Here is a 15,132-nt window from a genome sequence, read left to right as displayed (position 1 = left end):
CCCAACATCTCAGCTCCTTCTGGGACTATCTTCTCTTCCCATTTTGCTACAACATTTGTGATTATACTGGATCCACGTAGGTAACCCAGAACACTCTCTCTAGTGCAAGAGCATTATCTTCATTCATCACACCTGCAAAATTCCTTTGGCCAGGTAAGGGAAGGGAACGTAGTCCTAGTTCCAGGGATGAGGGCATGGATGTCTTTAGTGGAGTGGCTCTATTCTGCTTATCCCAATGTGCCTGTGTTACTTTAATAAAAATATTTTTTAAAACATGTACTCTTTGACCCAACAATTCTCCTCCTAGAAATTAATGCTAGTGGAAAAGTCATGTGTACAAAAATTTATGTTCACAGACATTATTCATTATGCTGAAAATTATAAAAAATACACTTTCATGATAAAAAGATTTGAGGTACAGCAACAGTAAAGATGTACCAGTAAAGATGTACCAGATGGACAGGGAAGCTTGAAGTGCTGCAGTCCATGGGGTCACGAAGAGTTGGGCATGACTGAGCGACTGAACTGAACTGAACTGAACAGTAAAGAATCCACCTGCAATGCAGTAGACCTGGGTTAGATCCTGTGTCAGGAAAATTCCCAGAAGGGAATGGCTACCCACTCTAGTATTCTTTCCTGGAGAATTCCATGGACTCAGGAGCCTGGTGGGCTCTTTACCAGAACAAAATTTTGAGGAGGGTATAAGCAACCCATTCCCGTATTCTTGCCTGAAGAATCCCATGGACAGTGGAGCCTGGCAGGCTACAGTCCATAGGGCCACAAAGAGTTTAACACCACTGAAGTGACTTAGTGTGCACACACATATGAAAAGACTACTTTGTATCAGTTAACTATCATGCTATAGAGCTTTATGATGAATACAAAAAGATGTTGACTGTAGTGAACAGAACAGAAAAAAATACAAAATGGTAAGTTCACAACTATCGAGTTTTTAAAAAGTTGGCGTGTATTATGTGTAGAAAAATTTGTTATGTATATATATGTGTGTGTAATATATATATATATATGTGTGTGAGAGTTTATATAGGGAGAGGGAGAGTAGGAAAATTGAATGTGTAAGCATGTGTGTGCATGCACGGTGGGTATATATGTGCCTAAGGCCCACAGGATTGAAACCAAAATGTTAACTCTGGTTACCGCTGAGTGGTGGGAATGCAATTTTAAGTTTTCTCTTTATGTTTTCTCCTACTTTCTAGGATGTTTCCCCCCCTCGAGTGTGTATTACTCTTTGTGTGTGTGTGTGTGTGTGTGTGTGTGTGTGTTATTCTTATAACTAGTAAAAAAGTTATTTTCATTTTGCATAAATAACTTTTTAAAATGAGCATCTGAGGCCTCAGAGGCTAACTATAGCAACAGCTATAGTGACCAACTTCCCTTGTGGCTCAGACGGTAAAGCATCTGCCTACAATGCGGGAGACCCAGGTTCAATCCCTGGGTTGGGAAGATCTCCTGGAGAAGGAAATGGCAACCCACTCCAGTATTCTTGCCTGGAAAATCCCATGGATGGAGGAACCTGGTAGGCTGCAGTCCATGGGGTCGCAAAGAGTCAGACACGACTGACTGATTTCACTTTCACTTTCATAGTGACCAAAGATTACACAAGTAGCAATTAGCACGGCTAAGAAAAAATGTCAAAAACCCTTATTTTTTTTATTGTTTTTTTTCCATTTATTTTTATTAGTTGGAGGCTAATTACTTTACAATATTGTAGTGGTTTTTGACATACATTGACATGAATCAGCCATGGATTTACATGTGTTCCCCATCCTAATCCCCCCTCTCACCTCCCTCCCCATCCCATCCCTCTGGGTCTTCCCAGTGCACCAACCTTGAGCACTTGTCTTATGCATCCAGCCTGGGCTGGTGATCTGTTTCACACTTGATAATATACATGTTTCAATGTTATTCTCTCATATCATCCCACCCTCGCCTTCTCCCACTGAGGCCAAAAGTCTGTTCTATGCATATGTATCTCTTTTTCTGTCCTGCATATAGGGTTATCATTACCATCTTTTAAAATTCCATATATATGCATTAGTATACTGTATTGATGTTTATCTTTCTGGCTTACTTCACTCTGTATAAGGGGCTCCAGTTTCATCCATCTCATTAGAACTGATTCAAATGGATTCTTTTTAATGACTGAGTAATATTCCATTGTGTATATGTACCATAGCTTTCTTATCCATTCATCTGCTGATAGGCCTCTAGGTTGCTTCTATGTCCTGGCTATTATAAACAGTGCTGTGATGAACATTGGGGTGCACGTGTCTCTTTCAGATCTGGTTTCCTCGGTGTGTATGCCCAGCAGTGGGATTGCTGGGTCATGTGGCAGTTCTATTTCCAGTTTTTAAAGAAATCTCCACACTGGTCTCCATAGCGGCTGTACTAGTTTGCATTCCCACCAACAGTGTAGGAGGGTTCCCTTTTCTACACACCCTCTTCCGCATTTATTGCTTGTAGACTTTTGGATAGCAGCCATTCTGACTGGTGTGTAGTGGTACCTCATTGTGGTTTTGATTTGCATTTCTCTGATAATGAGTGATGTTGAGCATCTTTTCATGTGTTTGTTAGCCATCTGTATGTCTTCTTTGGAGAAATGTCTGTTTAGTTCTTTGGCCCACTTTTTCATTGTGTCATTTATTTTCCTGGAATTGAGCTTCAGGAGTTGCTTGCATATTTTTGAGATTAATCCTTTGTTTCTTCATTTGCTATTATTTTCTCCCATTCTGAAGGCTGTCTTCTCACCTTGCTTATAGTTTCCTTTGTTGTGCAAAAGTTTTTAACTTTAATTAGGTTCCATTTGTTTAGTTTTGCTTTTATTTCCAATATTCTGGGAGGTGGGTCATAGAGGATCTTGCTGTGATTTATGCCGAAGAGTGATTTGCCCATGTTCTCCTCTAGGAGTTTTATAGTTTCTGGTCTTACATTTGGATCTTTAATCCATTTTGAGTTTATTTTTGTGTATGGTGTTAGAAAGTGTTCTAGTTTCATTCTTTTACAAGTGGTTGACCAGTTTTCCCAGCACCACTTGTTAAAGAGGTTGTCTTTTTTCCATTGTATATCCTTGCCTCCTTTGTCGAAGATAAGGTGTCCATAGGTATGTGGATTTATCTCTGGGCTTTCTATTCTGTTCCATTGATCTATATTTCTGTCTTTGTGCCAATGCCATACTGTCTTGATGACTGTAGCTTTGTAGTAGAGCCTGAAGTCAGGCAGGTTGATTCCTCCAGTTCCATTCTTCTTTCTCAAGATTGCTTTGGCTATTTGAGGTTTTTTGTATTTCCATACAAATTGTGAAATTATTTGTTCTAGTTCTGTGAAAAATACCATTGGTAGCTTGATAGGGATTACATTGAATCTATAGATTGCTTTGGGTAGTATACTAATTTTCACAATATTGGTTCTTCCAAGCCATGAACATGGTATATTTCTCCATCTATTTGTGTCCTCTTTGATTTCTTTCATCAGTGTTTTATAGTTTTCTATACATAGGTCTTTTTTTTTTTTTTTTGGTAGATATACTCCTAAAGTATTTTATTCTTTTTGTTGCAATGGTGAATGGTATTGTTTACCTAATTTCTCTGTTTTCTCATTGTTAGTGTATAGGAATGCAAGGGATTTCTGTGTGTTAATTTTATATCCTGCAACTTTACTATATTCATTGATTAGCTTTAGTAATTTTCTGGTAGAGTCTTTAGGGTTTTCTATGTAGAGGATCATGTTGTCTGCAAACAATGAGAATTTTACTTGTTCTTTTCCTATCTGGATTCCTTTTATTTCTTTTTCTGCTCTGATTGCTGTGGCCAACACTTCCAAAACTATGTTGATTAGTAGTGGTGAGAGTGGGCACCCTTGTCTTGTTCCTGACTTTAGGGGGTAGGCTTTCAATTTTTCACCATTGAGGATAATGTTTGCTGTGGGTTTGTCATATATAGTTTTTATTATGTTGAGGTATGTTCCATCTATTCCTGCTTTCTGGAGAGTTTTTATCATAAATGGATGTTGAATCTTGTCAAAGGCTTTTTCTGCATCTATTGAGATAATCATATGATTTTTATCTTTCAATTTGTTAATGTGGTGTATTACATTGATTGATTTGTGGATGTTAAAGAATCCTTGCATTCCTGGGATAAAGCCCACTTGGTCATGATGTATGATCTTTTTAATATGTTGTTGGATTCTGTTTGCTAGAATTTTGTTAAGGATTTTTGCATCTATGTTCATCAGTGATATTGGCCTGTATTTTTCTTTCTTTGTGGCATCTTTGTCTGGTTTTGATATTAGGGTGATGGTGGCCTCATAAAATGAGTTTGGAAATATACCTTCTGCAATTTTCTGGAAGAGTTTGAGTAAGATAGGTGTTAGCTCTTCTCTGAATTTTTGGTAGAATTCAGCTGTGAAGCTATCTGGTCCTGGGCTTTTTCAACAACCCTAATTAATTAACACTCTCTAGCTATCCATGCTTTAGGAGTATGTTGAAGCCATGACTATAAATCCCCATATCTTGTTCTCTTTCAAATCTTATTTTGTGCTAAGGTCTGCTCCCCTGGAGAAGGAAATGGCAACCCACTCCAGTGTTCTTGCCTGGGCAATTCCATGGACAGAAGAACCTGGCGGGTTACAGTCCATGGGGTCACAGAGTCAGACACAAGTGAAAACTCATGCATTACTACTGCTAGGCTAGGACATCTTAGGAGGCGCTGAATCTCAACTGGTTTCTAGGCAGCAACCAAAAAAGGCAGCTCAATTTCCTTCCTTGCCCATTAGGTGGGGCAAGAAAGCTTTAGAATAGTTCCTGCCAGTTAAAACATGAACAGGAAGAGACCAAATTGCATTAAAAAAAAAAAAAAAAGGCTCAGAAGTCATCTCTGTCCATTTGGATGGCATGTGTGCTAAAATTTTTCAAGGATGAAAACTATTTCCTCAGAGTCTTCTGAGTTCACTCGCTCAGTTGTGTCTGACTCTTTGCGACCCCATGAACCGCAGCATGCCAGGCCTCCCTGTCCATCACCAACTCCCGGAGTTTACCCAAACTCATGTCCATTTAGTCAGAGATGCCATCCAACCATCTCATCCTCTGTCGTCCCCTTCTCCTCCTGCCCTCAATCTTTCCCAGCATCAGGGTCTTTTCAAATGAATCAGGTCTTTGCATTAGGTGGCTAAAGTATTGGAGTTTCAGCTTCAACATCAGTCCTTCTGGTGAACACGCAGGACTGATCTCCTTTAGGATGGACTGGTTGGATCTCCTTGCAGTCCAAGGGACTCTCAAGAGTCTTCTCCAACACCACAGTTCAAAAGCATCAAGTCTTCGTGCTCAGCTTTCTTTATAGTCCAACTCTCACATCCATACATGACCACTGGAAAAACCATAGCCTTGACTAGACAGACCTTTGTTGACAAAATAATGTCTCTGCTTTTTAATATGCTATCTAGGTTGGTCATAACTTTCCTTCCAAGGAGTAAGCGTCTTTTAATTTCATGGCTGCAGTCACCATCCGCAGTGATTTTGGAGCCCCCAAAAATAAAGTCTGACACGGTTTCCACTGTCTCCCCATCTATTTGCCATGAGGTGATGGGACCAGATGCCATGATCTTAGTTTTCTGAATGTTGAGCTTTAAGCCAACTTTTTTACTCTCCTCTTTCACTGTCATCAAGAGGCTTTTTAGTTCCTCTTCACTTTCTGCCATAAGGGTGGTGTCATCTGCATATCTGAGGTTATTGATATTTCTCCCGGCAATCTTGATTCCAGCTTGTGCTTCTTCCAGCCCAGCGTTTCTCATGATGTACTCTGCATATAAGTTAAATAAGCAGGGTGACAATATACAGCCTTGACGTACTCCTTTTCCTATTTGGAACCAGTCTGTTGTTCCATGTCCAGTTCTAACTGTTGCTTCCTGACCTGCATACAGGTTTCTCAAGAGGCAGGTCAGGTGGTCTGGTATTCCCATCTCTTGAAGGGTTTTCCACAGTTTATTGTGACCCACACAGTCAAAGGCCTTGGCATAGTCAATAAAGCAGAAATAGATGTTTTTCTGGAACTCTCTTGCTTTTTTGATGATCCAGTGGATATTGGCAATTTGATCTCTGGTTCATCTGCCTTTTCTAAAACCAGCTTGAACATCTGGAAGTTCATGGTTCACGTATTGCTGAAGCCTGGCTTGGAGAATTTTGAGCATTACTTTACTAGCGTGTGAGATGAGTGCAATTGTGAGGTAGTTTGAGCATTCTTTGGCATTGCCTTTCTCTGGGATTGGAATGAAAACTGACCTTTTCCAGTCCTGTGGCCACTGCTGAGTTTTCCAAATTTGCTGACATATTGAGTGAGGCACTTTCACAGCATCATCTTTTAGGATTTGAAATAGCTCAACTGGAATTCTGTCACCTCCACTAGCTTTGTTCATAGTGATGCTTCCTAAGGCCCACTTGACTTCACATTCCAGGATGTCTGGCTCTAAGTGAGTGATCACACCATCGTTGAGTATCTGGGTCATGATAATCTTTTTTGTATAGTTCTTCTGTGTATTCTTGCCACCTCTTCTTAATATTTTCTGCTTCTGTTACGTCCATACCATTTCTGTCCTTTATTGTGCCCATCTTTGCATGAAATATTCCCTTGGGATCTCTAATTTTCTTGAAGAGATCTCTAGTCTTTCCCATTCTATTGTTTTCCTCTATTTCTTTGCACAGATTGCTGAGGAAGGCTTTCTTATCTCTCCTGGCTATTCTTTGGAACTCTGAATTCAGATGCTTATATCTTTCCTTTTCTCCTTTGCTTTTCACTTTTCTTCTTTTCACAGCTATTTGTCAGGCCTCCTCAGACAGCCATTTAGCCTTTTTGCATTTCTTTTTCTTGGGGATGGTCTTGATCTCTGTCTCCTGTACAATGTCACGAACCTCCGTCCATAGTCCATCAGGCACTCTGTCTATCAGATCTAGTCCCTTAAATCTATTTCTCACTTTCACTGTATAATCATAAGGGATTTGATTTATGTCATACCTGAATGGTCTAGTGGTTTTCCCCACTTTCTTCAATTTAAGTCTGAATTTGGCAATAAGGAGTTCATGATCTGAGCCACAGTCAGCTCCTGGTCTTGTTTTTGCTGACTGTATAGAGCATCTCCATCTTTGGCGGCAAAGAATACAATCAATCTGATTTCAGTGTTGGCTATCTGGTGATGTCCATGTGTGGAGTCTTCTCCTGTGTTGTTGGAAGAGGGTATTTGCTATAACCAGTGCATTCTCTTGGCAAAACTCTATTAGCCTTTGCCCTGCATCATTCTGTACTCCAAGGCCAAATTTGCCTGTTACTCCAGGTGTTTCTTGACTTCCTACTTTTGCATTCCAGTCCCCTATGATGAAAAGGATATCTTTTGTGGGTGTTAGTTCTAAAAGAACAGTTCAACTTCATCTTCTTCAGTGTTACTGGTTGGGGCAGACTTGGATTAGTGTGATATTGAATGGTTTGCCTTGGAAATGAACAGAGATCATTCTGTCATTTCAGAGATTGCATCTAAGTACTGCATTTTGGACTCTTTTGTTGACTATGATTGATGGTGACTCCATTTCTTCTAAGGGATTCTTGCCGACAGTAGTAGATATAATAGTCATCTGAGTTAAATTCACCCATTCTAGTCCCTTTTAGTTCGCTGGTTCCTAGAATGCCGATATTCCCTCTTGCCATCTCCTGTTTGACCACTTCCAATTTGCCTTGATTCATGGACCTAACATTCCAGGTTCCTACGCAATATTGCTCTTTACAGCATTGGACCTTGCTTCTATCACCAGTCACATCCACAACTGGGTGTTGTTTTTGCTTTGGCTCCATCCCTTCATTCTTTCTGGAGTTATTTCTCCACTGACCTCCAGTAGCATATCGGGCACCTACGGACCTGGGGAGTTCATCATTCAGTGCCCTATCTTTTGGCTTTTTCATACAGTTCATGGGGTTCTCAAGGCAAAAATACTGAAGTGGTTTGCAGAATACCGAATTGAGAATCTATAAAATGTGTTTTGGTACCTGATGATCAAATCTGAAACAGAAACAGAATGCAAGACAGAGAGAACAAACTAGTGTGGTTACCAGTGGAGAGAGGAAGCAGGGTGATATGGGGAGAGGATTGAGATACATACAAACTACTATGTATAAAATAACTAAGCAACAAGGATGTATTGTACAACACAGGGAAACAAAGCTATTATTTTGTAATAACTTTAAATGTAGTATAATCTATAAAAACATTGAATCACTAGGCTACACACTTGAAACTAATATTGTAAATCAACTGTATTTCTCATTAATTAAAATATCTCTGGTTGAAATGCAATTGAAACAAAACTGAGATAGCATTTTCCATGGGTCAGATTGGCAAAAGTTCAAAACCTTGTCAACACATGCCACAGGCCAGTGGGAAAAGAGGCTGTCTCCAGCACTGCTGGAGGATATTCCAACTGGTACAAGTCCTGTGGAGAAGAGCCGGCAGTATCTAGGAATGTTGCACATACAGTTTACCCTTCTGCCCAACAATCTCACTTCTTAGAATCTACCCTGAAGATTCACCTCCAACAAAATACAACTAAATATGCACAAGGTTATTGATTACAGCATTATTTGTAATTGCCAAATATCAGAAACTACCTGAATGTCTGCACATAAGAGCACAGGGCCAAGTGGCGGATGTGCAGCTGTACAGGAGGAGGAGGACCACCTCACAGAATGACATGGAGTGACTTCTAGGGTTTCTTAAGTGAAAAGAGCAGAAGTGCAGAAGAGGACATAGAAGATACTTCCTTCTGCATAAGAGGAAATAAGAAAAGACATGTATCTGCTTGTCTTTATAAAAAACACAGGCAGAAGCCAGAAGTTGGTCTTCTACAAGTAGTGGGAGGGAATGGTGTTGCAGGAATACGGAAGACAGTGACACTTAGTGTATCTTTTTTTTATAGTTTTGATTTGTGGAAGTATGTTAATACTGTGCCTACTCAAAAAACCAAATTAATAAGGATAATGCCAGGTGCTGTCTTGAGGGTTGGGAGGTAAGGACAGAGCTTCAAAAGAGAGAGATGGTGGAAGGTGAAAATTACCATAGAATGGAAAGACCTAAGTCTCCGGGCAGGAGGTCAGCAGGAGCTCAGATAAACAAGGAGCCATAGAAAAAACCCATCATTGAAAACTTTCAGAATATCGGAGAAAAAAGGCAAAATTCTAAATTTCCTGGAGGTTAGAAATATTCGCATATGCTGGAGTAGGAGCCAAAGCAATGGAGAAATTTTTTAAAATAGAAAGCAAAATTATTTCCTATCCATTCTAGATATTTCATATAAATAGAATCATATATTTGTTCTTTTGTGGCTTATTCACTAAGCATAATGTTGACAAGACTCACACATGAGGTAGCATGTATCAACACTTTATTCCTTCTTATGGCTGTATAATAAGATTCCATGGTCTGGATAGACCAGATTTTGTTTATCTAGTCAACGGTCTATGGATACTTGGGTTGCTTCCACCTTTTGGCTTTTGTGAAAAATGCCAGTGAGTACAAGTTTTTAAGTATCTGCTTTCAGTTTTCGTGGGTATACACATACCTAAGAGTGAAACTGCTGCATCCTATGGTAATTCCATGTTTAGCTTATTGAGGAACTTCTGGGCATTTTTCCACCATAGTCCTTAAGAGACCATTAAGTAAGTCACACTGTATTCTCTGCAATCCCTTGCAGAAAATTCTCATCAGCAAGAAATTCACAACATTGGAGTCAATTTCTTCTTACGAATTATTAAGTATCATTAGAAGGGATTAGAATTTGAGGTAAGAATTTACTTCAGAAAATTACCTGTAAAATTTAATCTAGCTTTTAATATCATAAATGATATGTACAGCAAAAACAAACATGCTATCTTAATGTTAATAATTCAGGGTTTTAGAAAACATTTTTTGCTTTCTGGGAACAAGATTCTCCTTGTCCTCTAAAATATGTAAAGTTGAATGTCATACAAACTGCAAACACATTTTAAACATGTGTGTGACTATCTACAAAGGCTGAATATACATAAAGTATTATCTCAACTACCAAATGATAAAGCTCAGAAAAAGACTAATAAAAAATAGCAAAAGTTAGTTTAACACTAAATATATATGAGCAGTGTGACTGTTGAATTTTTCTTCCTTTTATATACTATTCTAAATGAATTTAAACTATATATATCAAATATTATAAATCAGTTTATTAAAAGCTAATGGAACACATAAATATGTTTATCCACATTTGATGATGTGGGAGGGACACAGGGAGCAAACCCCTCTGGACTAAGGAGAAGTAGGGTAGTAGCCCTTGGAGGTAAAACCTGTTTCCATAAATTTTTAGCAACATATAAAATGGATAGGATGAAATATTACTACTTAAAAAATGGCTTCCTTTTATAAAAATGATACAACATTCATTATATTCAACCAGAATACAGAAAAATACAGTCACTCATAATCCCATCACTTACAAAAATCATCTGAGTTAACAGTGGGTAGGCATGTGTCCTGACCTCTCTCTATCCATGCACAGACAGGACTGATGGTGAAAATGGCTATTTTTAAAGGTTTCAGTTATTTGAATGCTACAGGAAAAAAATGAGAAATGAAACTGAAGGTATTGATGAACTTCTGATAAATACAAGGGCTACTGGTTCCTAAAAGCACTAAGTCAGTGATTCTCAAACTTGAGCGAGCATCCAAATCCCCTAGAGGGGTTATTCAAACAGACTGCTGGGCCATCCCCACCGTTTCTGATCTGGCAGGCTGGCAGTGCAGCCAGGAATCTGCATTTCTAACAAGTTCATGGGTGATGCTGGTGGTGTTGGTTGGGGAATGAGGCTTTGAGAACCACTGCATTAGGTCAAGAAAGACTGAAAAACAAGATTTTTTTTTCTATTTTATATCACAATCTTAGATACTATAACTTGACACGACATCTGCCCATGAAAGATGAGGTGGTTGGTTCTTAGTCTTCATCCCATTTCCCCCCCACACCACCTCACCCCACCCCCATCATGTCTCAACTGATTAATGTACTTTCATTTCTGTTAAGATTTATAACAGTAGCATTCTATTCTACAACTCTGATTCCTCGGTTTAAAAATCTTAGTTGTGTATTTTACTGGATTCAGAGCTAGTAATAATAACCATTCCTTTAGGCAGGACTTTGTTGGGGAACCTGGTATCCTTTCTTGTCTGGGTTCCCATTAAGTGTCCAGAACTGGTGCTCACTGGACCCAAAGGTGTATCTTACTCTGTGGGCTTTGGCTTCCCCAGGCTACTTTGCAACCTGGAGAGTGCCTTGTCCTGGTGAATCTTTCCCCTTCCCCTGAGGTCCTGAGACAGTAGTAAAGCCCTCACCTTCCCAAGGATTTTCCTTGAGTCTCCTCCACATGACCTGGTCGCCACATCAGTCCCTCCATCCATACTGGGGCTCCCCATCACTCCAGTTTCTTTGCTCAGTACTACTCAAGGGGTGGGGGGAGCTGCAAGTCACACCATGCCCTGTTGCATTGGCATCTTCCCTGTTTCCTTGCTTGGTTGCTGCTGGCGAACCTGTGGTTGCCAGTTTTTGAGTCTGCTAGATAATGGAAAAGGAGAGTTTCTGATCCTGCTTTACTTTTTCCTCCTTCCTTCCACCTGAAAGTATCCCCAACCTTTTTCTAAAAACCACTGAAAAATGTAGGGTTTATTGGATAAAATATGGTCTGTATTATGTATCTACATAATCAATAGTTTTTCTAATTAAAAAAACATATCCTCCAAAATATTTATAGTAGTTTTCTGTGATAAGATTATGGCTGGTTTTCTAAAAACTGAAATTTATATTGACTTTACATGTAGATATAAGAAATGATCCAGAAATCCTATGTACGCTTTACCCAGATTTCGCCAACCCATCAGATTTTAAAAGCAGCAAAACCACCAACAGAATAGTAGTGCCTCTTGAGGTCTGTGAAACCAGTGAGAAAGAAACGTGACCAGGGGATGCTCAACCAGGAATGCCAATTTCTCTCTCAACCTTTAGTATATTATGTTTGGTCTTTTTAAGTACAGAGCAGTGGTTTAAACATCAACAGGTCATACCTAGGGCTGTAATTCTCATACAAAATTAATGTTCTCACAAACTGGCAAGTAATTGCTTCAAGCAGAAGGAGCAATAGTATTTTATTTCATTACAATTAAACATTTGACAAAAATGTAAGTGGGAATGTATATTATTATTAAGCAGAAAACAGGAAACAAAGAAACAAGGTATTGAGACTTAAAATATCATTGAAAGTCTCATCGATGTTATCTTACACATAGTAGGTACTCAATACAACTGAACTGAAAATAAACACTTTATGTGCTTGCAAAATGTGTAATGCTGTAGTAAAGTACAATTTCCAAATATGAGATTTTTGTCTGTCAATTTTTTAAAAGCCTTTAAAAATATGATATGCACAAGCTTACCCTGAGGGAAAGTAAGATGGAATATAGATTATAAAACCTTCATGTATTTTCCACAATAGCATTTTGAAACTGGAAAAGAACAAATAATTGTGGAAAAAAACTGAATGAACCAATTACTAAAAATTCAGTGCACTCATAACTACCTGATGGAAAATTTGAAGCACCTTTTTTGCGCTTTCTTATGTCATAATATGAAATGTATGAAGGTCTATATAGACCTCGATCTTCAGAAGCTTAAGAAAACTTCAAGTTGTAAGCCAAAATGTCATCAGAAAAAGAAAAATCTGATATAAAAATTGCTATGTAAGGCCACTGTTTAAAGTTCTTTCATGTACAGACACTATACAATTCATATACTTTGTTTTGTTTTTATTTCATAAGCAAAACTTTCAACATAGAAACGTCTGGATATAACTCAGTTCTCTATGAAACCATGCTCAGAGAAAAATGCATCAACAAATAATGCCCTTTTGAGACTTTTTGCAAAAGAAGCTGTAGTTAATACAACTTTTAAATTGAATACTGTAATTTAAAAGCAATTGTTAAGTGTAAAAAAGTTGCAGCATTCCACTACAGAAAAATAAAATTATTTTATCAAGAAAGTTACAGTATTAGTGCTTTAGTGCCAATTCTAACTCTTGATAAAAAGATGCTCCCAAATATCGTCCTGTAGTGTCGTTTCCATTTATAACAATTTCCGATTAGACTGCTGGGTCAATGTTTGTATATTCCTATTGAGAGAAAACAGGAGAAATACGGTCTTCAAAAGAATTGTCGGTTCAAACATCTGAGCTAGAATTTTGTTTACACTCCAATTTTCAAAATATTTTAATTAATATATTACCACTTATAATATATATATATATATTGCCAAAGACAGAAAGTAACAACAAAACACATCAAAGCAGCTATCAAATGGTGTCAGTAGGACAAAGAAAATATATGGCACTCAATAGGCTAGTATTAGTAAGTTAATGAAAATAGCATTTAGCTACTTGGGTGAGTTTCACTGGGGACATCCCTGAAAGAAAAATCAAGACTCTTAAACCTTAGTCCCTCAAAAACAGACCCCAATATGACACGCACACAACCTTTATCTTTGTCATCATATGGCATCTAATTCTAAAACTACATGGACTCTTCTAGCTTAACTGATAACAGCAGAGAAAGCTATTAGAGGGGTTAAAGCTTTCTTGCTTTTGGATGGTTACCTACATTGTACGAAGATGTATGGTTTCAATAAACACAGGAAAAGGAATTCACAATAACAATAAGACTACGACTTAACAAATGTGAATTCTATATTGTGATGCTATGCAAAATACTAAATTACCAACCACAAACTGGACACAGGACCATGCAATTAATAAAAGAGCAAAAATGGTAGAATGGCATGTTTTTCTGGGACATTAAAAAACTTATTAATACATATAGCCTTACCTTTTACTAGGATCTTATATTATTAAAACTGAAAGAAATTTAAAAGTTGATTTATTTTTTGGCACTTATATTCGTATGGAAATGTCTAATTCCAAACAAAAACAGTACTGATAGAAAATTCTTCTATTTTGATTAATGAAATGTTCAAGATACATACATATATATTTTTGTCAACATCATTCCTTTAAATAGAGCCAGAGTTCACTGTATCTTATTTCTTTACTCATTATATAATATAAATAGCATTTACATTGATCTTCAAATATCTGCTGCCTACTAACAACTTTAAAAATAAACATTAACTGTAATACTGAAAAACTCCTTCAACTGAAACACTTTGTTTGTAAAAATGTATAATTATTCTGCATCACCTTCACCCCTGACATGGCTTCTTCTACACTCACTCTCAGACTGATCCCGACATTCTTCCAATTATTTGAAAACCTATGTTAAGTAGAATGCTGAACTAGACATATGAGTACCACCCTCGTCGAGGTGTTCATAACTTGACACTTGTGTCACTGCAAGTATTTCCTTGTTGGTCTTCCTCCATTGTGCCTCCTCCTGGAACCTACCCACCAACCCCTCAACCTCAGACAGAGTTTTCTCCTCCTCAGTCTAGGAAGACGTCCTACTGCCACCACCTCATGTCCTCTCTTTTCTACCCAGATTTCCAGGTCCTCTATAATTTGCATACTCCTGTCTCTATCCAACTCTACATTCTACTGACAAAAATGGATCTTTGGCTGTAGCTGCTTCTAAGTCCTGCTCTCCAAGACTGAGCTTCCAACTTCCCTCCTCGGTAAAGACAGTAGAAATCACAGTACTTAGCATATACTCCCTGACCATTTCTATCATCCCGATCTTTTCCACCTCTCTTCAGGTACTTCCACCTGTGGAAACAAGCTCTTCAAAAATATGGCTGTGCAGAAAAGAGTGAACATAGCATATCTCACCACTATCCTTTGAAAGGCCTGCTTATAAAGCTGGACTTTGGCTGGCATCTAAGAATTTAGATTTCAGGAGGTTCTCACCATTGATGAGTGCATAAATTGTGCAAACAACATGGTCTATGCTGAATATCTGCTTTCTAGCTCAGAGTCTGGAATGTGCTATGTGCCTGGTGGGGGGTACCTACATGACCACCATTGGGCCCTAAGTCTCTAACGAGATTCCCTGCTTGGCAAC

At 38.3% G+C, this 15,132-nt stretch overlaps 1 protein-coding gene across 4 annotated transcripts in view; it reads right to left on the bottom strand.

Annotated features, from left to right (window-relative positions):
* Positions 1-12,198: 12,198 nt before the first annotated feature.
* Positions 12,199-15,132, bottom strand: part of BCLAF3 (BCLAF1 and THRAP3 family member 3) — a 52,634-nt gene continuing 49,700 nt past the window's right edge. For all 4 annotated transcript variants that reach the window (XR_009692042.1, XM_061137251.1, XM_061137253.1 and 1 more), the window contains one exon: positions 12,199-13,235. Coding sequence is in view for 3 of the 4 variants with exons in the window: in XM_061137251.1 (XP_060993234.1) it covers positions 13,206-13,235 (30 nt within the window). In the remaining variant the exon portion in view is untranslated. The remainder of the gene's footprint in view (positions 13,236-15,132) is intronic.

The sequence above is a fragment of the Dama dama genome, chromosome X (genome assembly GCF_033118175.1).
Source record: "Dama dama isolate Ldn47 chromosome X, ASM3311817v1, whole genome shotgun sequence".
Classification (NCBI taxonomy): domain Eukaryota; kingdom Metazoa; phylum Chordata; class Mammalia; order Artiodactyla; family Cervidae; genus Dama; species Dama dama.
Note: the sequence above shows the minus strand (reverse complement) of the source record. Positions and strands in the feature narration are given on the sequence as shown.